The following is a 24,371-nucleotide window of genomic DNA, read 5'->3' on the forward strand; positions in this document are numbered from 1 at the left end:
TCTTCTGCAGCAAAAGGATTAAATTCAGTTTCTTCTAAAGCGCCACATGAAAATAAATGAAACCAGGCGTGTTAGTGTCATGGCTTCCACAGCTGATGCTGGGCTGTTTTTGGGGACTTTTGGGTCTGATCATGAACAAGAGTGACCCGGGTCATAATCCAACCTGTAGTGTTAAAGCTTTGCATTTTTTTTTTTTTGCATTTTCTTCTAACTTTGTGTTTTTAAAGGATGTGAAGACAGAAAATGATCTGATATGCAGAACGCAGCCCAGTACAAATGTTTTAGTCCTTTTTTTTTTGTTTCAACAGGTTTAAAGATTTCTGATCTCTTTGGCTTCGGGGCTCCCAGGCGCCCATATAGGCCACGGTCTAAGTCTCTGAGGAGGGAGATCTTCAGAGGGCCTCGCAGACCTTCTTCCTCCACCTGCTCCACCTGCCCTTCTCCACCCGCAGCACCATGTCCATAGCCAGCAGCAGCCCAGAGAGGGAGAGCTCCGGCGGGGCTCAGCTCCAATGCCCGTCGTCCCCTCCAGGCCTGGACCCGGACCCTTCCTGCACGGGCAGCCCCATTATCAGCCCAGACTCCTCTTCCCATGATGCAGTGCTGTCGGCACCAGCAGCCTCTCCAGCAGACTCTGAGAACCTGAGTCCTGACGAACTGGAGCTGCTGGCCAAACTGGAGGAGCAGAACAGGTGAGATTCACCTCCGCCTACAGGAGAATCTGGTGAAAATGTGAGTCATAAATAATAATTATTATTATTACAGTTAGCTTTTTTTAAAGTTGTCATCACAAAATAAAAAGTTGTATGCAGGAGTTTGTAGTTAAAACTATTCCTGGACCGGGAGTCAGCACACAGCTGATGGAAAACGGTTCTATTGTCACTCAAATGAGATCTGATCCTGCATGTTAACCCCACCTGCTGTTTGGATGCGAAATGACGACAGGGTCAAAGGTCAAAGGAGCTCTCAGGCTGAAGAGCAATCTGACTCTCCTGAGTTCTTCAGGCCCTCTGGCTCCACAAAGGTTTGGGTACTCTTGGTGTAAAGCTTTTCTTTAGGATGATGTAAGCAGCAGCTAAAAACTTAAAGGCCAGGACACGTTTTTCTAGCCGCCGCTTAGAACACGGACCCGGTAAAGCAGAACCGAGGTGCAGTTCTGCTGAAAAGAAGCAACACATCAAACCCAGTCCTGGTCTTCTTAGTGGAACTTCATTGTTTTTTGAGGGAAAGTGTAAAGAATTTCAGTTTGGTTTGATGTCTCCTTCAGTCGCCTGTGCTGCTGCTCACCCCCCCCCGTTTCAGGTTACTGGAGGCTGATTCCAAGTCGATGCGCTCCATGAGCGGCTCGCGCCGCAACAGCGGTTCCTCTCTGGTGAGCAGCTCCTCGGCCTCCTCAAACCTGTCCCACCTGGAGGAGGACACCTGGATCCTGTGGGGCCGCATCGTCAACGAGTGGGAGGAGTGGAGACGCAAGAAGGACAAGCTTCTCAAGGTGAGAGCGTTTGTTCCAGAGGAGAGAACGCAGCTTTGCTGTCAAAGACCTTTGAATCTATCCTGGACTGAACACAGCAGGAGTCCTCAAAGGCTCCGGTCTTGTTCATGAGGTCGGTGTTGACCCGAGGTCAAACCTCAGAAGGACATAAACCTTTTTTTTTAAATTATTTCTTGTCTGCTACACATACTGATGGACATCAAGAAACTAGCTCTGTGATCTCTGCGGCCGTCAGAGATGCTCAGGGTCCCTGTACCTTTTCTGAGGGTTTCCCATAATCCTCTGGGCCCTGCAGGAGCTGATCAGGAAGGGCATCCCCCATCATTTCCGTGCCATCGTCTGGCAGCTGCTGGGCAACGCCACCGACATGCCGGTGAAGAACCAGTACTCGGAGCTGCTGAAGATGTCGTCCCCGTGTGAGAAGCTGATCCGGCGCGACATCGCGCGGACCTACCCCGAGCACGAGTTCTTCAAAGGCCAGGACAGCCTGGGCCAGGAGGTCCTCTTCAATGTCATGAAGGTGGGCGGGGCTTCAACTCTTGGCTTTGATTTCTTTTTTAGCGCTTATGAAAAGGTGAGACTTCTGATGAGATGTGTGAACAGAAATCTGTTTTTCTCCTTAGGGTATTGAGGAGCAAAAGCTCATTTCCAGACATTCTTATTGTTCAGGGTTTCAAAAATATTCCAATGAGTCTTTAAACAGATCCAAAACGTTTTTATTGCTTAAACTCTTTTAGTGTCTTTTATTTCGGGACATTTTTCGTGTTCTCTCAGTCGGTAATGTAACCTCGGCCTGCGTGGGCCTTTTTCTGTGGAAATGAAAACCCCCGCCTCCCTTTGAAAAGGACGTGAAAAGCGCCGCAGCAGAGAATGGCTTCAGCTTCAAATGTGAAGTAATGAGGCTGAAACCGCCGTTGTTGTTTCTCAGCATCCGAATTCCTAAAACTCCCAGACAAAAAGACGGAAATGAGCTTTTGGCTGCCATGGAAACCAGGTAACCCCGGCTGAAAGCAGAGCTTTTCAGGGAAATGAGGAGATCTTTGTCAACCCACCAGCAGAAGTCACGCATTTGCTCCTGTTGTCTCCTTCAGGCCTATTCTCTGGTGGACCGTGAGGTGGGCTACTGCCAGGGGAGCGCCTTCATCGTCGGCTTGCTTCTAATGCAGGTAGTGATCAGATGTTTGACGAGAACAGCAGACGCCTTTAACTGCTTTCTTAAAAGTTATTCAGCAAAATGGAGAAGTTTTGTGTGACAAAAAGGTGGAAAGAATTGGACGTATTTGATCAAAGGTGTTAACTTTGGCCTCCTCAGATGCCAGAAGAGGAAGCCTTTTGTGTGTTTGTGCGCCTCATGCAGGAGTACCGCCTGAGGGAGCTCTTCAAGCCCAGCATGGCGGAGCTCGGCCTCTGCATCTACCAGTTCGAGTACATGCTGCAGGTGAGGTGCCCGACCTCAGGTGTCGCATCCTGCTTCTCCACAGAGGGGCAGCAGAACACGCGTGTACATGGTGTAGGTTTTCTGATCCGTCGTTCTCGTCACCCTGCTGCTTTTCTGTCGCCTTAGGAGCAGCTTCCAGAGCTCAACGTCCATTTCCGCTCCCAGAGTTTCCACACATCCATGTATGCTTCGTCCTGGTTCCTCACTCTTTTTCTGACCTTCCTCCCTTTACCTGTGGCCACGCGCATTTTTGATATCTTCATGTATGAGGTAGGAAGCATCCTCTTAACCCGTCGGGTAGTTTTTCTGTCCTCTGTAGCCTCTGAACCCCTCAGGGCCTGGAGATCATCTTCCGTGTGGGCCTGGCCATCCTGCAGTACAACCAGACCGACCTCATTCAGCTGGACATGGAGGGCATGTCGCAGGTGAGCAGCCGCGTGCCGTTTGGGTTCCTGCACACTGAGTGCCGACGGCGCCACGTCCCACATTCCCCTGCACGCAAACCTTCTGAGCTGCAAGATTGACTTTGATAAAAAACGAGGCTTTGTGCAGCGAAACGCTCCGCTTTATCAGCTCCATCTACGAAACGAAACTCACAGAGTTCTGATGAAAAGAATGAGTGAAAGTCACAGAAAAAGCCTCAAAAGTTCAGTCAAGTCTGAAGAAACTAGAGCAAGAATAAATTCTACATTCAATCATCTTTTCATCCTTTTTTATCCGGGCCTGCAGGGACCAGATTGTTTTTCCATAAATTCTTCTTTCTTTCTCGCATTTAAGGACAAATTTCGCCACAGTCACATATTCACAAACCCACCAAAGTTTGCACACAGCTAGTACCTGGTTCAAAAGGATTTTTGGGCATAGTAAACGACCCCCCCCCCATGATGACATCACAGTGGGAGAAACCATTAAAAAGAATGGGGCCAAAATCTTTTATGGGGCTCAAAACAAATTATTTCAGAATTCTCTAACAAAACCCAAACTAAAGTGTCGGGGGGGATCTCCAAAGGAAGTTCCTAAAATTATTATGGGATGGACACAATGACACAGAGTACAATTTGGTCTGTTTTCACATTTTCCCACAATATAGGTAAAAAAGAAACTTTTGCTCACGAGATTTTACACACTCGTTACAAGGTACCTTGACCTTTGACTCCGGGAAGAGCCCGCCATCTTAATGTTTCGACCTTTCGCCTCCTGACTCCTTGAGTATCATTGGGGAGCCACCTGGGGGGAATAAAATGTTGGTTTTAGTGGAATTCTATGAAAATGTAACACGTGAATCATTGCCTCAAGCTGAACGAAACGTTATGACAAATTACGAATGTGGGCGGGGTTTATTTAAAAAAAAAAGCACCTTGGTTACCAAGGAAATCTAAAGGTTTACTTGTGACGATTCTTCCAAAAACGACAGACGTGTTCGACCAGAAGAAACGGTTGCTATGGAGATAAAACCAATGTAAAAGCCACCATTTTGACAGAAGTGGTATTTTTAAAATAAAGTATTGATGTACAGCTCTGACCGGGGTGGCAGGGGCAGAGAGGGCGGGTAGCAACTGCAGGGCCACACACTGCTTGAATTTCATTTATTTTTTACTAGTTTCATTAAAAAAAATGGATGTTTTCCTGCTTTAAACATAGATAAAGGATTATTGGAGTTCTGCTTTATTAAAGATGTTTATGTAAACAGAGAATCTATTTTAATCTTAGGCGCTTTCCCGTGTGGTGTTGTTCTCGTAGTGTTGTTTATTGCGGGGCTCAGAGGGTCTTTCTTTGCCGGTCTTACATGTGTTTACGTCTGCAGCACTTCCAGAAGGTGATCCCTCACCAGTTCGACAGCTGTCCCGACAAGCTGATCCTCAGAGCCTACCAGGTCAAATACAACCCCAAGAGGATGAAGAAGTGAGTGCGCCCATCACCCCGCTAACCACGGCTTTTCCTCTGAGCTGTCACATCATCGTACTTCCTCATCTGCATCATAAATTCAACTAAATGGGCTTCTTCTTTTTTTTTTTTTAAGACTGGAGAAGGAATACACCACCATCAAGAACAAAGAGATGGAAGAACAAATTGAGATTAAGGTTGGTGTTTGATGAACTGAGGTGTTGGTTTGATCGCCGGTTTCCTCCAGCAAACGTTTTCTGCTGCTCCTCAGAGGTTACGCACAGAAAACCGGCTGCTGAAGCAGAGGATCGAGACGTTGGAGAAGGTAGGAAAGATGTTTTGTAAAGGATTCTGCAGACCAGAGTCCTGCATCTCCCTCCTGTGTTTTAGATCTTCTTCTGTGAAAAACTTCTTTTCCAAAGGATCTCACTGCTGCCTCTTCTCTTTTTCCACAATCCTCTCTGCGTTTCCTTCTATCGTCCTCTTGGGGTCTTCTCATGGTTTTTCCTCTCTGCTGTCCTGCTGTCTTCCTTTCCCTCCATCACTTCTTCTTCTCGTCCTCTCGTTCTCCTCCTTGGTTGCGCTGTAGGAGAGTGCCGCTCTGGCGGACAGGCTGATTCAGGTACTGCGACCCACAAACCTCCCTAACTCCCTGCACTGCCTTCCCCCCTCTGTTTTTATTTTACCACAAATGTGCATGAAAAGTCATGAACCCACACTGTCTGCAGGACTAATGTGCAATCCCAGAGTGCATGTGGTGTCGCACAGTGTCAAACTGCATGGAGCAGCTGCTCATTGTTTTCCGTTCATCCCCACGTTGGGTGAAACTGCTCTGTACTTCCTGTCTGAAGCTGCGTAAAAACTGTTCTGCTGGCTGTTCACTCAGCTGCTTCCTTTTATTCTCACATGGCAGAAAAACGTTCAAGCAGTTTACGTGTTTTTCACGACACACGCAGGGCCAAATGACGAAATGACGGCGCCCCCACATTTTGAATCATACGCTATAGGGCAACAGTCGACCTGTCGCTGACTCAGTTATCAATTTTTCTTTTTTTTTCTTTTTTTTTAAATCCCCACTTCCTTTTCTCTTATTCAATTTTTTTCTTCTTTTCTTGACTTTTTTCTAAACTTAATCCATAAATCCTGGTCTACGATTGGTCGACGCGATTTTTCAGGGAATCAAAGCGCCCTCCCTCCATCCTTTCCCTCCCCGTTGAATCAAACGGCCCCACGGGCCCCGGGGCCTCAGTAAACTCGCGCTGTTTATGACAGATTGGGTTATTTTCCAGAACAACCCAGTTGAACCCAGTGAAGATATTCTGCAGCATCTCATAGATCTGTGGTGTTTTTCTCTGTTTGAGACTCCAGAACAGTTTTTATGTACAGTTTTTATTAACATTAAACCTCTTCTATGGCTTGAATTGTGCAGTGGAGGATGTTTTCCTCATATCTATTATTAATATCAGGTTTCAACAATTTAAACGTGTTTTTTTTAAACAACAAATTTATGATTTTTAGTCATAAGTTCTTACTAAGGGTTGTTTAAGGTGTTGTGTTGTTTTGGGACAGACTAGGAAGCATTTTTAATGTCATCGTATCTTTGACAATGACAAATAAATTCAGATGTTTTCTTTTTTGGATCTGAATTCAGACAAGACTCCTTTGTTTTTCATAATAAATCAATAATTTCTGTTCCAGCCGTTGAGTTTTCCTCTTTTCTGTTGTGAGTTTTTTTTTTAATAATGAAAGTGTGAAATAACCCTTGACATTCTCCTAAGTACGCTATGTTTTTGTCAAATGTTTGATTGGACAAACAAAGCAGAATATGGGCTGCAGAGAGTTTGTTTGCAGCAGTTTGCTGGTTTGATTCTCGGGCTATAATAGTCCATGGTTGTGTCAGCAGTACATCAATTACTTTTTCTCTTCTTCTCCTATTAAAATGGAGAAAATAATTCCTAAATGTGTAATTATTTAAAAAAACAAAGAGCTGAGTGAACAGACTTGCAGCCGCCGCTGCTTCCTGGTCTCTGATTGAAGCTACAGGAACAGCCGTCCAGAGCTCATCCATTTGAACGATTTAAAGAGGTTTCAATTTAGTGCACGAAAGCCAGATTTGCCTCTGTAGCTTCAGACATGAACTGTGAGTGTAAGAGAAAGCAAAACAAAAGACTTTTGACAAAGAAACCCCAGCAAAAACAACATTTTGACTTATCGTCACCCTCCGTTCCTCGATTGTTTGCACTTCGTGGCTCGACCTGCAAAATGTTCCCGTGCGGCGAATCCAACTGACGGCGTGCTGCCATGGCTTCTTGAAACAGGGTCAGGTGACGAGAGCTCAGGAAGCGGAGGAGAACTATGTGATAAAGCGGGAGCTGGCGGTGGTCCGGCAGCAGTGCAGCGCGGCCAGCGAGAACCTGGAGAAAGCTCAGGACACCATCAGGGAGCTGCAGCAGCAGCAGGTGCGTAACCGCAGCAACCGGCAGCTCGGATGCTGCTGCCGCCTCTGCGGGAAGACCATCCGTTTGCTTTTTCCTTTATGTCATTCCACTTTAAAAACAGATAATTGTAAACTTTGTATTTTGTTGTATTATCTTGTTTTCCATCTGGCCCAACAAAAAAAAGTATGCAAACATAATCAATATCAATAAAGTTTAATCTAAAATACAAAAGGGGTTTGTACAAATATACACCTCGTGTGTCAGAAGACTCATAAACCTTTATTGTAACAGTAAAATCAAGGCAATGAGGCCTTCAGCTCTGACCTGTTTGATCAGCTGTTGGATTGGATGAGTAAAAAAATAAAGAATGAATTTGAATTATAGAAATGTAAGTTTTTGAGTTCTATATAGTTACGATTTTAATTTGTATGTTATTAAGAACCGTACTAATCTATAGATAAGCAAAGCAAAAAGAAATGCAAATCAAAGGTCATCTGAGCAGAAAAATACCTGAAGAAATTCACTCTAAATGATGTTTCTGGGACTGATGAACTGATGACTTCTATTCCAGCTCTGATTGGTGTCACTGTTCAGCGCCTTCGATAACAAAGACCGAAAGGCTCAGATAGTCACATCGAGAATCTTGCACTCACGCTATGTACTTACCCACTTTCAATATTGAGTATTTAGCCTGATAGGAAAGCATTTTTCCATTTGAACCTCTTTACTATCATCTGCACGCCTTCACCTTGATGTGGTGTCATGAATGAGCAGAAAGCACTGAGGGTTTCTGTTTACTGACATCACTCTGGTTCAGAGCCTCCAACAGCTGCTGGGTGCCATCAGCCACGAGGTCTTCATCATTCTTTCCAATGACAAACATGGCTTTTTGCTGCATGGTCATTCAGAACCGTTTTTTTTTTCTAGATTCTTTTCAAGCTTTTGCTACAAAAAATAAAGCTACACTTTTCCGAAATGGTAAAATCAGCTCCAGAGGAGTACGACAGTGACAGCTTCTTCTTATTTAGACGAGGAGATGAGAAAAGGGAAAGAAACGTGTTTGGAAGGTGTGACTTCACATGTGTGATTTAGCTGAAACTCTGTGGTAAACATGAGCTCAACCACAAGCTCTTACATGAGCAGTTGTTTGCTGCTCTGTTCTATTACAACAACACAAAAACTCAACAAAGGGGGTCAGTTTGTTTCCCACGATGCATGAAACCTGAGCGACGCTCGGGCTCGTTAAAGATCACGCAAATCCATCAAACGACACGCCACACTTTTGCTTGCTGAAGTCTTATTCTTATTCTTTTTTTCTGTCAGTACACAGAGGAGTTTGTCAGCAACCTGCAGACGCAGCTGGAGCAGTCGCGGCTGCACGAGGCCGAACTGCTGGGAGCGCTGAAGGAAATGCAGGACAAGGTGCTGGACCTGGAGAAGGTACTCCTCCATAAACGGCGTGATGCGTGTGGATGCGTCACGCATGACTAACCCCCATGTTCATGCTTTCGTTTTGACTTCACGTGTTGACGGGCCGCAGCAGCCTCTCATAGTCTTTGTGACTTTAAGGTGACATCAAACTGAAAGCTACACGCAGAAAAAAAACGCCTCAGTGGAAATTGCTTGTTTGTTGCAAATGAATGGAAGCAACAGTTTCTCAAACACTCCTCTGTTTGGTCGCGGATCACCCACAGAACCTTCTGGTGTGAAAAAAGCTTCCTATTTTATTTACTAGACAAGGTAAACTTGTGTTTTAAGCAGCTTTGGCACAACCGTGGACCACATGGAGTAATATATAGCAGTGTTTTTCAACCTTTTTTGAGCCACGGCACACTTTAACCTTGATAAAAATCCCGCGACATCCCAGTATCAAAACAAATTAAAAAAAGGAGAAACCCAAAGTCTGTATTGATCTACAGTCCCTTGCAGCTGTTTTTTCTAAAAGATGTAATAAAAGTTAAGTTAGAAGATTTAAAAACTGTCTGATGTGTGTTCGTTGTTGTTTCAAGACGTCAAAGGAAGATTCATTGTGCGCTGAGACGCTGTCACTTTAACCCAGTGCCTCATGGGAGATGTAGTGCGAACAGCCACCAAACGCCAGACAGACTTTCGTCTCTGAGCTTCATTGATTTGTTCACTTGTTCCACAGTCTGACACCGGATCCCGCGGAAAGCTACATCGCTAAATATGAGCTTTAGCTGGTCTTTTTGTTGGAACTAAACAACTTTATGAGCAGAATCGAAGTGAGGACTTTAACCACTTCTGATTGGTCAGACTGATGACATGTGATTAAGCCTCCAAGAATGATTGGTGGAGGCAGTTGAAGGGGCGGGACTTTTCCTAATACAGCTGTAGCTGTGGCTAAAAAAAGAAAAAAGTCATTTACAATCTTTATATTCCTAACTACTCAGTGTTTTATCAGGGCCTGTTTGGATGAACACAGAGCCGATATCCTGGAGATGGAAAATGTTTTTAGATCGGTTAATGAGGGCAATTTTCCACGGCACACCTGACCATCTCCACGGCACACTAGTGTGCCGCGGCGCACTGGTTGAAAAACACTGATATATCGAACCACAATTGAGAGAAAGTAATGTTTAAATCAGAGCAATTTAGTTAGACTCCTTGTGTCACCACAGGCGTCCCACAGGGATCTATCATTGGACCAACCCTTTTTCTCTTATCTACATAATCAACATAGTTGTCCCTCAAAGAGACTCACGCATCCTCCACTATGCTGATGACACAATCCTCTATTCTGTCACCCCCCTGTCCAGGCACAATGAGAAAACCGTTACTGCATAGTTTCACTGAGCCACAACTTACCCTGAACTGCATCAAAAGTTAAAGTTTTCCAAATGTTTACACTCTCTCCCGCTAGCTTACAGCCCCTCACACCCCCAAGCTAATGTTACCGGTGAAACAAAGTAGTGAGCAATATCAGAGCTGTACAGTTTTGATCCAGATTCCAGCTCAGACGAGGAAAACGTGGATCTATTTGTCTAAAAGTGGATGAACCAGAATGGAGCGGAGCAGGGAGACTGTGGCCCGCCCAGCGTATTTTCTACGTCACAAATAATTTGTTTCTCCACCAGCATTTTTTGTCTGCTCCTGATCCACAATGGCTTATACAAAGAAAATACTCAGAAATGCAATTTGAGCTGAATTTTCTTTATATTTATCCTCCATCATTGAAAAAAATGCAACAAGAACATGTTAAAAACACCATTTACATCGGAGCGGATCTTTCAAAGGTATCTTAATAGATATTTTAGGGAAAAATGCAGGAATACCGTTTAAGGATTTTTATGACTTTAGACCGTCTTGTCTCATTGCTGAAGTTTTTTGTCTGTTTCCTCTTTTCTTTTCTCAAAACGTCTTTCCTTTTGCCAGGCCACAGTTGAAAATAAGAACATTGTCTAGATATATAGGAGCTAAATAAAAAAAAAATATTTTTGAATCTTAAATCCAGAAGTTTTTTGTTGTATACGGTTCCTAGAAATCCAGAACATCACTGTGCAATCACAGAACCTGCTACACTTTTTAAAACTCGTCTTCCCTGGAAGGTATTTCCTCTCACAGTCACAGATCTACTGTCATCTGTGTCCGTCACTTAAACTGAACCCATGCAATGTTCCACCATCCAGAGGAGCAGCTGTCTGCCCGACGAGAGCAACATGGCAGCCCTGCAGGAGGAGGTGAAGCAGATGAAGCTGAAGGAGCTGGAGATGCTGCGCTCCTTCAGGGAGATGCAGGACAGCGTCACAGACCTCAACCAGCGCTGGCAGGTGAGGCTCACAACCTTCCGCCTCTGTTTTCCCCGCCTATCGGGCAGAAGCTCACTAAGCCTTTGTCCCCGCAGCATCACATGTCCCGCAGCAGCAGCACCGGAGGCGGCGGCGGCCCCTGGAAGGAGTCCCCGAAGAAGAACGCCATGAACGAGCTGCAGGACAAGCTGATGACGATCAGGCTGAGGGAGGCGCAGGCTCAGGCGGAGCTCCGAGAGGTCAAACTCAAAGCTCTGCAGTTGGAGAGCCAGGTCAGACTCAGCTCCTCTGCCTCTTTCCTTTGTCCGAATCAGGCATGAAAGCTCTCATCTTCTGCTCGACTCTCCTTCCCAACCAGAACCAGATCCACAGCAAACTGATCGGTCGCAACGATCAGGAGCGCTCGGCTCTGCAGGACCGGCTGCAGATGATGGCCAATCAGAACAAAGCTCTGCAGACCCAGCTGAGTGAGATGAAGAGGAAGCAGGCTGAGTTGGACTGTAAGGTGAGAACATTTCAAAATAAAAGATGGAGAGAAAGAAATCTAATTTTTCCTGTTTTAATGTCATATGAAGGTGAAATTCAGAGTAAAAAAATGTGGATCAAACAGATAAAACCTGACAGAACTGAATAGAAGGTTATGTAGTTCAGAGTTCAGAATCTGCCCTTTCCATTCATTCCTTTATCCATAAAGAGTAAAGAGGAGGTGATGGCGGTGCGGCTGAGGGAGGCAGACAGCATGACCGTCATGGCTGAGCTCCGGCAGAGGGTCGCTGAACTGGAGATCCAGGTTTGCAAAGCCTGCGACTGCAGACATTTTTGTTTTTGGACCGCAAAGTGACAGAAACTGCTGGATCCCCGTTCGGATCGACCTCTTTCAGAAGGAGGAAGGACGGATTAAGGGCCAGCTCAACCACTCAGACTCCAGGCAGTACATCACCCAGCTCCGGGACCAGATTGCTGAGCTGAAGAACGAGGTTAGACTCGCATCTTCTGTCATGGTCAGGGTTCTGTTTCCTGTTTTATTTTGAAGGTTCTGTCTTAGTTTTGAGTTTGATTTCCTTTGTCCCACTCTCCCCTGATCGTCTTCTCCTGTACCTCGTCTGTCCTGTTTGCAAATGTCCTGTCACTGCCTTCCTCCATACTGTCTGCCTGTCAACCCCGACAGTTGTTTTTCTGGTTTCCCTTCTCGGCAGCGTCTTTTGTTTAGTCATAAATGCCGTGTTCCTCCCGTCTCTGCGTTTTGGGTCCTTCATCAACCCCCGTAGCTGACATCTTCAGCCAAAAAGGACACAGTTTTGTTTCTTTAACACTCATTCCTGGGCAAATTGCTGGGGTACTTTTCCCCTTTTTTTTGTCCTTTCTCTGCATCGTCTGGAAATTGGATTCTAAAAATAACCGGCAATAGTCTAAATTTTTTAACATTTTAGATGTTTTAAGGCTGTAAAACTCCTCACTACACACCTTGATACACTTTTTCCAAACAGACTTTTCTCTCGTTTAACATCTCAAACTTCAAACTTTAATAAAGAAATCAGTTCAGTATTAGAGAATGAAAACAAAGATCTGCTCGCCATCAAAGGTTTATGTAGATTTGGCAAACTCAGGACATTCCATACAGGAGACACGGACATGGAAGAGATTTATTCGCCAACGGTCTACAGCCAATCAGACGGCTTGTACAGGTGAAGAGTTCAGTTCAGTTGTTTGTCTCGCGGTCGGACTGTAGAAGAGGAGACGACGAAACAAATTCACAGAAAGGACAGTTACTAAGCATGACTACGTTCACGCAAACGTTTACTCTCCATGCGGCGACTAACCTTCTCGCTTTTACTTGCCAAAGAGGAGTAAATGCTCTCATCTGGCGAGTGTAAATTTCGGACCCTTCAAAATAAAAGTCTATTGCGATAGACTCATCCCTCTATCAAGAAAACGTTCTCGCCAAATTTCCAACTGTGGCCGAGCCTGGTCGGGCCATATTTACAACACCCCTCGTGGGCCCCTCTTTTCCCCAGGGTGTCCCCCTCCTGGGTGGGGGCGGCTGGCCCCTGCCTTGCTCCTTCCTGGACCAACCATGGGCCGGGTGGGTGACTACCTGGAGTGCGGAGCGGGTGTCCCTGGGGGGGGTCCTGGCTCGTACCTGGGGTTGGGGCGGGGGGATGCCCGGAACTCCTGGGTGGTGATGGGGTGCTCGTCTAGGGGTGTGGGCACCCCTCTCGGGTGTGGTCCTGCGTTGGGCCCTCCCGACGCGGCGGGGGGGCTGCTCTCCTGGTTGGGCTGGGGCGGCGCTCTCTTTCCCCATGCGTCCCTCCTGAATGAGATATTTCACACTAGTTGGTTTGAAGGCATAAGTATGCATGTGTGAACACTATCTGTTTTGAGTACATGTGGACATTTTTTGCAGCTAGCAGGTGTTTTGATAACATTTGAGTGTGTGTGGATTTGTACTACATTTGAACCTTACCGTAATGATAAACATCCAGTAAACTTGTTGCTTTATGCTGCTTCATGGTTTTATCCCCCCCCCCCTCGTATTATCACCCTCCTATCCCCCTCTCTCTAACATCCCTCTCTCTTCTTCCCACCTTTCCTTTTCCGTCTGGTCCAACACCAAAGATTTCAAATATGATTGAGATTAATAAAGTTTGGCCTCGATTACAAAAGTACCTTAAAAGACGTAAAGACATACCTTTGGTTTGTCTGAAGACTAATAACCCCTGTTGTTAAAGTAAAATATGTCCAACACAAGAGGGTTTCAGGTCTCATCTGTCTGCCCAGCTGTTGGACAGGACAAGTTTAAAAAATATTTAAAAAAAGAAGAAAAAAAGAGAAAACGTTCTATCATGATATATATCGTCATAGATTTATCGCCCAGCCCTACGCTTACCACATGCACGGCAATGGTACGTTCCATTTTAATGACGTCCCTTGAGGGGGCCGTACGAACCTCAAGGGATCTGCAAGACGCACCTGCAAGGACCCAAGAGCCCGCAGCACCTGTAGGGTCACATGTGAGCTGAGGCTTTACCAGGTCTGAGCACCCGCTTCACCACTTGCTCTTTGTTCTTTTTATGAAGATGGTGACCTGCCATGGTTTCCGGTAATAAAAATATCTGGTTCCCTCCTCGTTTAGCAGCATCAGTCTGCATGCAGGTGTTTCAGAGATTCATTTTTTCACCAGTCTGGCAGCCCAGGTTTGTGGTGATGCATTCTGGGGCTTTTGTTTGTCCTAAACTCTTTGAGGCAGGGTAATGTTGTTTTTGGAGCTCTGTGGTGGAGCGGTTTTCCGTTTGATGTGCTTACAGACGGCTGGATAAAGCTGCTCCCGTTCGACGTTCTCTCATGTCGAGTTTTATTTTTTTAAACACCCCCCCCCCCCCCCCTGAATGAAACGGGGGACCCTTTTTTCTGCAGCAGCGCACAAACAGCCGGCAGCTCTGTTCACGACCAGAGACATGTGGTCATGTGCTCGCAGCTTCTACACCACTTCCACGCCGCCGGTTCTTCTAGGAACCGGAGACCAGTGAAGCTGCTCTCTGAACAGGAAGCTTTAATTGTGAAAAGTTCCCACTGAGAACTCAAGCACAGTCATGGGGGTCTTTATTTGTTGGGTGGGGGCGTCTAATGTGGCCCCACAGCTGCAGAGTTGACTTTCTGCGCTTTTTACGCCTGCCTCACATCAACCATGTTCAGATTTGATCAGGAGGGGGCGTAATGAGTGTGGCCTGCCCTTTTCCCCCCCCCCCCCCTATTTCTCTTCCTCCCCCACCTCCTTTCACGTCTGCGGCGGTTTTTAATGGGCGCAGAGCTTGCGTGAACACAAAGGAGGAAGCAATGAGCTGTTCAGAGAAATCTCAGTTAAATGCGACCGTCGTATGACTGAGCGCTGATTCATAACTCGCATTCTCTGCAGAGAAGCTTGTGAGTTCATTTGACAAAAAGAAAAACTAATTTTGCATATGAACTTTGATTGCATCTGAAACAGGGACTTTTATGCAGACATGTCTGCTGATAAATGACTGCTTCAGGTGAAACCAACACATCTGGTGGCTTTTTTCTGAAATCGTTTCTTGTCTGGAGGTGGAATTAGCTGTTAGTGAGAACATTTCCACTGGTTAACCACTGCTCCCCATCACACACACACACACACACACACACACACACACACACACACACACACACTGATGCTTTTATTTGGGTTGGGTTGAGGGGAAGCAAAAGCCTCTGAGATTTGTCACCAGTCAGTGCGATACATGCAAAAAGCGCGCTTGGCTGGTGACAAACGTTCTGTCTGCAGAACCGCCACAAAAACCTGTTTGTATCATTTCTTTATTTAAAATCCTGTTTTCAGGAACGGTTCAAGCTCTAAGAGCAAAAACAGCCTTTGTTTGTTTTGCATCTGCCTCCATTAGGTTGGACTAGGTTTAAAAAAGGAGTTTCATTTGAATCAAATCACGGAGAAATAGGCATGTAACGATGCATTTTAACAACAATTTGATTCATATCATAATCCGTGGCTGACGAGACGATTCATAGTCCATTTCGGTTCATTTTAAACGATCGATTGACGGATCCAAAACGGATCCAGAGCTTCTTTAGCTAAAGCTTGAAGCAGTGGGAGTCAGAGAGAAACACCTGGAACGGATTCTGAACAGGTGAAGTTTTAAAATAAATATGTGTCCAAACAAACAAGTAAATGAGAATGAATGTTAGTTTTCTTTGGAGGAATTCATAATTTTATAAATGAAAATTTCACCTTTGTTCAGTGTAAATTGCAAGTTATTCAAAAGCTGTTTTAAGAACCAAGAAGAAGAAAGTTTTAGAGTAAAAATGTGACAACAGCTGGAATGAAGTACTGACATCCCGCCACTATAATTTCTTAACCAAGTAATTAATCAAACATCAGTGGATCCAGCATTTCATGTATGTATTAGTGCAAACTAGGGTTGGGCGATGTCCCCTAATTTGGCCGTTGACGATGTTTTCTGTCAACCATCGGGATGGACGATGACATCGTCGGGGGGGGGGGGGGGGGTATTTTTACATTTTTCGTTCTTATATAACTGCTATTCGTTATTTTGCTTTTTTCATTTTATTTCCCAACTAATGGTTAATCCGCGATGATCCAGTATAAACTGAGGGAAGTGACTTTAACAGAAAAAGTAACAAGCAAAATAGAAAAGTAGTCCGCTCCCGCACTTAACTAGCGAAGTGGACCGGCGGAGGGCGGATTTACAGCTTTATGTTTGATGGGAAGGGGGGGGGGGGGGTACATGAGCGGTATGTGTGGGAGATTTAAGACTGCGATCCGTCCCGCAGCCCCAAAGCTAATGTTGTTAGCCCGTGTGTTAGCATACTGCTAATCCTGGCTACGTTCAGAAAAAGCACTGACCACACGGATTAAAATTCAAATGATGAGCGAACAGGTGTTTCATAATAACCGTAACATTATTAAAAGCACGTTTAGAAGATCGTCTCGTATTTTACCGAGCTGACATGTCAATGTAAATAGCCGCTCGGCGCTGTTATCGTTTTGTATTGAATTGTTACCTTCAATAAAGTTTGGAAAAAAAGCCGCTCGGCGGAAGTTGTATCCTCTTCCGGTTTTCAAACTGCGCATGTGCGAATTCTGCGCGTGTGCGAATGATTTATTCCGACCGGAATTGTGACCTTAGTGAACGTTTTTATATTCTGAAAACATTTTTCTGGGCCCATGTACACGGTTGGATTCTAATCCGACCATTGATCCCATCAGGATATTTTGTACATGTAACCGCGGCTTATGGTGTCGACGCGCATCGTGGCGGGGGCGTGGCATCACGATGGTGGTCTCTCCATCGGGATGTCAGTCATCCATCACGATGGACGATCATCGTCCATCGGCACAACCCTAGTGCAAACATGTCTACTTATGATTAGGAGCAGCAATTATAATGTCAGGCAGATGACAGAGTTTACTTATTTATTTTCAAATCTATTTATGAATAGAATAGATTTGTTGTATCTTTGTATTTTTATTTTTTCTCTCCTGTATTTGAAGTTGAAATAGCTTGAAATGAATCAAACTTGATGATTGTGCCTGAGGACACAAGACGTCATGTTTTAACCCGGGCAGGGACCCAATCTTTGCTGCTAACTTCCTGTTGACAGAATAGTCCACTGCTGCAGAAGGACGGGGGACGACAAAACACTAACCCATTAAACCGTTTATTTTTATTATTATAATTATGTAACACATCTAAGAAAAATTGGACGTGTAAATTATTTTGGCCCTTTTTTATTAGGTGTTCTGCTTGGGGCCCCCGACACTTTGGGCTCTGATAATGAGAAGGTTCAGTCTGAGCGTGTTGGTCTCCTCCGTGTCCAGGTCAGGCAGTTACGAGGGCAGAAGGCGGCGCCCGGCGGAGGAGGGAACTTCGACCTGTGCTTGACCAGCCCCGCCTCCGCTGAAGGCGACTTCATCAGCTCGGATGAGGACCTGCTCCCCAGCCCCCTGCCCGCCACCGCCCTGTACCCCGCCCTGACCGGCTCCTGTCACCCGCCCCCCCACCTGGACAGCGAGGGCAGCACCGACAGCGAGGCGGAGGAGCGGGCGCAGAGTCGTCCGGACGCGCCGCAGCTCTACGGCGCCATCGTTTGCGCCGAAGGTCTGGATAACTGAGGTTTACTTTGTAAAATCTGTTTCCAGGTGAGACTCCAGCGGACTGAAGAGCCACAGCTGCTCGTTTTGACTAGTTAGCTCCTCCTCCTGTTTACCGTCATGCAGACGTGGACCTCCTCCGATCTTCTGCCCCCAACCCACAAAAAAAACCAACACATTCCTCTTGTTTGTGTGCCAGAAACAACACATCAGAATCATATCCCTCCAATATGAACATGTGACCCACGTTTAAGAAAGAACTGATCCAGATCTGCCCCCCCTGGACCTGAAACCGGAGCGCTTTCAAGGAGTGACAGACGGGCATCACACCGCCCTGAAAGACCTCCCGCCACAACATTCAGTGTTAAATTCATCCTCCTGTCCCTCAGTGGGGAGAATAAGCTCCGCCCTCTTTGCCTTGGAGAAAAAAACCAACACGCCAGTGGAGCAACATCTGCATCCAGCTGTGTGGACGTCACAAGATGGCCTTCGTGGACCAACCACGAACATGTGGAAGAGTTGGGTTGGTAGGCTTTCAGAAGAAGGTAAATGTTGCCAAATCTTGTCTTTCGTTCCTCAATTATTTATGTTTTGTGTTTTATTTTGATACGATGGAACATTTTTATAAATCCACATGAAGTTAGAGGTTTAGAAAAACCAACAGAGGCCAAAATATTCTGTCCTTTGTGCCAACGAGTCACTGAGTGTTACAGACCAGAAAATGTGCTGCTATGATTTTCCCCTTCTGCATTTTAGTGGGTTTTTCCTGAGGAGAACACTTCAGAATTCCCGCCCTTCTTATCATTTTCTCGATCACTTTGACTCTCTCTCACATTTTAATGAGAAATCGGTGGAGAATTTTCCGCTTTTCACTGCTACTAAAATGGAAAGACGGATTGTCAGGGAAGCTACGGCGTTAGCTTGGCTAAACTAAATTTGTTCTCTGGTTTTTGTAAAACTGTTTTGTTAACCTAAAAACAAAATATGGATAATAACCAAAAACAGTTGGTTGCTTCCTTAGCATCTGTTAGCTTGTATTTGCTGGCAAGCTAATTTAAATTAATCAATTAATTATACTAAACAAAATGTCTGAGGTTTTTTGCTGTATTTCCTCAAAGGTTAATGTATTTTTATCTTTTGGGTATTTTTATTATCTTCACACAAAAAAATGTTTTGTTTTTTTTCTCGTACTTGGTTTTTGCACAATCTAGTTAGTTTCTGTTTCCTGTCAGATTTAAGGCTAAATCCTTTTCGGATTTTAGCTTAACATCCAGTTTTTCAGTTATAAAAAGGCAAAGAAAGAAAAATAAAACCAAACATGCCAACAGAACCAATGACTGTATATGGGAGCTGGACTGAGTGGCTCCGCCCTCCAGGTGTTACAAACAGGAAGGACCCGCTGGCTCCAAGGAGCCAAAATCCCATCTAGAGAAACAAACAGCTGTTACCGGGTCATTCTTTTGGTCAGAATGACCATTCTTTCTTTTTCCTCATTTTTCTGTAGTTTGCAGTTGCAAACTGACCAATCAGATGCCTCGATTAAAAGTAGGTGGAGCCTGCTGGCCCCCAGGCTAAACATTTGACATTAGCCATGTAGACCGCCTTTAAGTTTGAGGGGTGTGGCCGTCCAACAAGCTCACTCCTGATTGGCAAGAGTGGTTGCCATGGAAACATTGACGAACTGGGCGTTGCCTACAGGCTCCGACAAGGTGACCGGTTGGTGACAGAATCGACTTAATTTTGTATGAAGTAAAGCACGAGTTACGTCACACTAACTCAGTCCAGTTCTCGGATACAGTCAATGGTTGGAACTAATAGTTATTGTGGTGCAATATTGGATCATTTCCTACGGATGTGAATAAAAAACTGAATGATGGCACAACAGTTTTTCTCCATTGGTTTGGCTCATTTCTTGAAACAGAAATTACTCTCAAAATAATATGGACAAACCTCCAAACCACTTGGCAATTGTTCCCAACAGAATGGAATTTCTCACTAATTTCATCAAATTGCAAATGTCTCAGTACATCTTTGCAGTTGATTAAGTACAGGTAGCCTTCATTTAGCACAATTTCCAAGTGAAGATCCTGTTGATTTAAACTGATTGTTGATTCTCAGTCTAATGGTTGTTCGCTCCAAAATGAGTCAGCATCATTTCATTGTGTAAATCATCACAATAGTCTGTTCAATTGTCAAAATCAGTCAAGAACATAATACCATGAATACAAAATAGGAATCCCTTGGAACATTTGATACATTTATTATTATTTTGATTTGATCCCTGAAACTGAGAGATCTCGTAGGGCCTCACCTACCACTATATGTTATTCTATGGGACAATGTGAATTTCCACCGTGGCTCATCAGGGCCTGGTTCACTACTCATCCAAGGATGGTTATAGTGTTCCTACCCCCTTACTCTCCTTTCCTCAATCCTATTCAATTTTATATGTATAGCCCAAATTCACAACAACAGTCGACTTGATGGGCTTCGTATAGGTAATTGAAAAGGTGAAACATGAACTCAAAAGGATCATGAATACAAAGAGTTCAATAGGAAAATACTAAAATGAACTAACAAACTGACTAAGCTATACTGGCATCCCTGCCCTTAGACCCCCCCCTTGGTGGTAAGGAAAAACTCCTAAAAAAAACGGATTCCGGAAAAAACAAAGAAACCTCAGGGGTGCCCACATGAAGGAGGGATCCTCCCCCAGGACGGACAGGCGATTTACCAGAACTCTTAGAGAAGAATTAATTTATCTAACTCTACAACTACATATATAAAGTTCAGCAGACGAGCTTCATCCAGCCGTGGTTGGGGGGACAGTCAGGGGCTCAATCCTATTGAGGAGCTTTTCTCCGCTTGGAGGTGGAGAGTGTCTGAGCATCAGGCCCAAGATCAGAGGTCCCCTCCATGCAATGGATGCTGCGTGTGAGGATATTACAGGAGATCAGTGCAGGGATGGTTGAGACATGCACGCCGTTTCTTTACCTTGTTGCATCAGAAGGGAGAATAAACGCTGTGATGTGGACGAGAATCTGTGGCTAGACAGACAGACAGCAGGGTGAGGACGATGGCCAGGAGAGGGAGGGCGAGGACAGCGACCAGTGAAGAACTGTTAGTTGTGAAACTCAAGCATTATTTACAGAACTGTAGGCTGCATATCATTGTATACATTTTCTTTTTACTCTGATGTATGAAAGTTACTTTATGTGTGTGAATGATAATGGTTACAATTTCCTTGGCAGTATGAGTGCAATGTGTGCTGTTAAACCTAAGAGGTTACTCTCACCCTAAAATCCTTTTTCTTTTTCTCAGTTTTATACAAAATTGTATTCTGTTAGCTATACAAAAACAGTACAGTAACCATTGTCAATGATGGACTGAGCTAAGACTGATTGGTGGACATGAGGGACATTTCATTTTTTATATCAGATTTTGTAAGTGAGCTATTGTGTTGTGCTGAACTGTAACAGACTGTTTTGCCAAATGATAAGAATTAGAATTTTTGAGAATGTTCTGTATCAAGAAATGAGCCAAACCAATGGATAAAAACTTTAATCTGCTTTTAAAAATCTGCATTCATGCAGAACTGTGAGATCTATAGCATATCTAAAGCGAATTCACCGTCTGCCTCTTGTTAGCGAGGAGCATTAACAGTTGATCCATCAGGGTTTCACATTCAGAACGTCTTTTCTATTTTATGCACTACAGAAACAGAGAATCTCTGCTTTATGTTATACCAGCTCATCGGGTCGAACTGGAAATCCTTAAAAAGGCGTTGAAAGGGGGGGCGTGCTCTGAGTGCAATACTTTGAAACGACTATTTATTTACAGATTTTCCTCTTAATTAACAGAAAAAAACGTTTTAGCTTGAAGCAAAACTCGTTTGTTTCATATTCATCTGTTGAAAAACAGATTTTTCTGAAAGCTCAGTTCTTAGAAGCCCGGCGGGGCATCGACAGGTGTCAGGGGGGCATTGACAGGTGTCAGGGGGGCATCGACAGGTGTCAGGGGGGCATCGACAGGTGTCAGGGGGGCATCGACAGGTGTCAGGGGGGGATCAACAGGTGTCATGGGGGCCTCAACAGGTGTCATGGAGGCATCGACAGGTGTCAGGGGGGCATCGACAGGTGTCAGGGGGGCATCGACAGGTGTCAGGGGGGCATCGACAGGTGTCAGGGGGGGATCAACAGGTGTCAGGGGGGCATCGACAGGTGTCATGGGGGCCTCAACAGGTGTCAGGGGGGCATCGACAGGTGTCATGGGGGCATCAACAGGTGTCAGGGGGGCATCATGAGCCCATGGGGGCATCATGAGCCCATCATGAGCCCATGGGGGCATCATGAGCCCATGGGCTCATGATGACCCCATGGAGGCATCATGAGCCCATGGAGGCATCATGAGCCCATGGAGGCATCATGAGCCCATGGGGGCATCATGAGCCCATGGGGTCATCATGAGCCCATGGGCTCATGATGACCCCATGGAGGCATCATGAGCCCATGGAGGCATCATGAGCCCATGGGCTCATGATGACCCCATGGAGGCATCATGAGCCCGTCTGCAAGAACAAAACGAGCTTTTGGTTGAAATCTTCCAAATCAGTGGCTTTGAGGCAGAATGGCGTTCAGAAACATGAGGTTCTGCGTTGTCATGTAGGTGATGACAGGCGGGGAAGTTTCCTTCTGACAAACACGGATCTTCTAGAAAACCTAAAAAGAGGACGTTGGCTTTGACATCAGTGATGCAATTAACAGCTTTTTGGTGGCAACACCTGAATGAAGCAACTCAAATCTCAGTACTGGAATCAGTGTCAAAGGATTCGACAGATGTTTAGATTACAGCCTCTTCATTATATGCATTTATTTACCTGTGAAAAGTTTAAATGAAGTAAAAAGTGATGCTCTACTTATCCTTGAATTGAGTTCTCTTAGAATGTTGATTAAAGACTTTTTATTTATAGTAAAGACAATAAATACATTTGTGTATCAACATGGTTTACAAATCTCCCAGCAGCCTCTTTGTACGGAGCGACATAAATACTAACCGTTTTCAGCATCAGACTTTAAAAATATTGTGTTAAAAAATGATTTTGCAATTGAAACTGAAATTATTTTAAATTTTAAACTCAAAAAGATGTGCAAAACAAAACAATTTTACTCATGAAAATTAAAAATATTAGCCAAAAAAATGTTAATGGAGAGAAATTCTCTGTTCTGCGCTCGAAACAGGGCGGGGCGCCGCATTACAAAGCAGCCGCCAACGCCAGCCAATCACAGACATGGCCATGAAGGTTGATGCTGATTGGTCAGACAGTCTTCCAATCAGAGAATTTCTTTGTTTCGATTGCACGTATCGCTCAGTTTCGAGAGTAAAGTCATTTTTTGAGCACACAAAAAGTTTACGCTCAAAAGTGTGCGTTCCGCTTGGAAGAACGGCACAAAATCTGCGCCGTATCTTTCGTCTTTTTTCCTGCAGACATATCTTCAAAGATACACTAAAGATACACTTTTAAATTTTGCGATCAACTTCCGCGTTGAATCCAACTGATAATTGAAAGCCTTTGACTCAGACGTTGATTTTTAGTTCAAGTTGAATTAAGAAAGTTGTGTGTACGAAGCTTTTACTCTGAAATGAGTCAAATTCGAAGCCATTTCCTGTCAACTCGTGTGGACACTGCTGGTCAGCGATGGTGCTCCTCCTTCCCCCACAAACTGTACCGACTGTGAAGAACCATTGTCCGTTTAGTCTGTGACATACGGTAGCATCCATCTTTAGGGCGTTTTTTTGTTTGTTAAGCGTGTTTGGCTCCGACCCGAGGTAAAGAATCGTCTTTGGAGCAGCGGTTCGCACCGGTCGTGACGTTCAATAGCGCCGTCATTCCACACGGATCGTCCTGAAACTCAAAGTTCCCATCATTCATGTGCTGTATGTGATACCTGATCACCCCCCCAACCCCCCTCCTCTCATGCGGTTCAACCAGTGTTGTCATAAATATTATACGACAGTAAAACTATATGATGGGGATAAATACATTTCAGTGTTCTGTATCCTATGAATGGTACAAAATAAACTTTGACATTGCACCTTTGCACGCTGTGATTGATTTTTTTTTTTTGTGATTTTGTTATTATTATTATTATTATGTTGTGAACGACCCCCTCCCCCCAACACTGATGACATCACGGCGGGAGGAACCGGTCCAAAAAAAGAGAATGGGGCCAAAAATCTGCTCAAAAAATATTTCAAAATAAAGCAGCAAAACCAAAACACACAAGTCTGGGATATCTAAGGGAAATTATTATGGGATGGCCACAGGACCTACGGCTTTGTGACATTTTGACGATTTCATTTTCACACAATGTGGGGGGGGGGGTTGTTTGAGCGATCTTGACAAAATGTGTACAAATGTCTACAATAAGTGTACAGTCGAAACCAAAGCATCGCTGACCTTTGACCTCAGGGGAAAGTGAATGGCGTTGGCGTGGCGAGCTCGCAAAAGTGGCGTTTTTCTGTTGTTCGCACAATTTTACTGGAATATTGTGTCAATCTAAAAAAGATAAAAGTCGCTTGCCTGGCTGTCATACAAAAGGAGCATTATAGGAATGTGGGCGGGGTTAACAAAGACTTCCGTTGCCAAGGAAATCCTCAATTTACTTTTGCCGATTCTTCTAAAAAATGACGTAGACGTGTCCGTCACCCACAG

At 44.8% G+C, this 24,371-nt stretch overlaps 1 protein-coding gene and 1 long non-coding RNA gene across 4 annotated transcripts in view; both read left to right on the plus strand.

Annotated features, from left to right (window-relative positions):
• evi5l (ecotropic viral integration site 5 like) overlaps positions 1–19,484 on the plus strand; it is a 29,144-nt gene extending 9,660 nt beyond the window's left edge. For 2 of the 3 annotated variants that reach the window (XM_023954043.1, XM_023954039.1), the window contains exons 2-20: positions 309–692; positions 1,303–1,492; positions 1,788–2,012; positions 2,584–2,658; positions 2,805–2,930; positions 3,057–3,200; positions 3,266–3,355; positions 4,735–4,832; positions 4,951–5,011; positions 5,086–5,139; positions 5,404–5,436; positions 7,133–7,273; positions 8,576–8,692; positions 10,900–11,040; positions 11,115–11,291; positions 11,378–11,524; positions 11,714–11,809; positions 11,901–11,996; positions 17,387–19,484. In XM_023954043.1, the coding sequence (XP_023809811.1) occupies positions 457–692; positions 1,303–1,492; positions 1,788–2,012; positions 2,584–2,658; positions 2,805–2,930; positions 3,057–3,200; positions 3,266–3,355; positions 4,735–4,832; positions 4,951–5,011; positions 5,086–5,139; positions 5,404–5,436; positions 7,133–7,273; positions 8,576–8,692; positions 10,900–11,040; positions 11,115–11,291; positions 11,378–11,524; positions 11,714–11,809; positions 11,901–11,996; positions 17,387–17,680 (2,541 nt within the window). In that variant the 5' untranslated portion in view covers positions 309–456 and the 3' untranslated portion in view covers positions 17,681–19,484. The remainder of the gene's footprint in view (positions 1–308; positions 693–1,302; positions 1,493–1,787; positions 2,013–2,583; positions 2,659–2,804; positions 2,931–3,056; positions 3,201–3,265; positions 3,356–4,734; positions 4,833–4,950; positions 5,012–5,085; positions 5,140–5,403; positions 5,437–7,132; positions 7,274–8,575; positions 8,693–10,899; positions 11,041–11,114; positions 11,292–11,377; positions 11,525–11,713; positions 11,810–11,900; positions 11,997–17,386) is intronic. The other variant, XM_023954045.1, reaches the window with a different exon arrangement.
• Positions 19,485–20,394: 910 nt separating this feature from the next.
• Positions 20,395–23,757, plus strand: LOC111947342. Its single transcript, XR_002873153.1, has 2 exons — positions 20,395–21,627; positions 21,670–23,757. It is a non-coding gene; the product is annotated as an uncharacterized LOC111947342 (long non-coding RNA).
• Positions 23,758–24,371: the final 614 nt, after the last annotated feature.

This window comes from Oryzias latipes, chromosome 1 (genome assembly GCF_002234675.1).
Source record: "Oryzias latipes chromosome 1, ASM223467v1".
NCBI lineage: Eukaryota > Metazoa > Chordata > Actinopteri > Beloniformes > Adrianichthyidae > Oryzias > Oryzias latipes.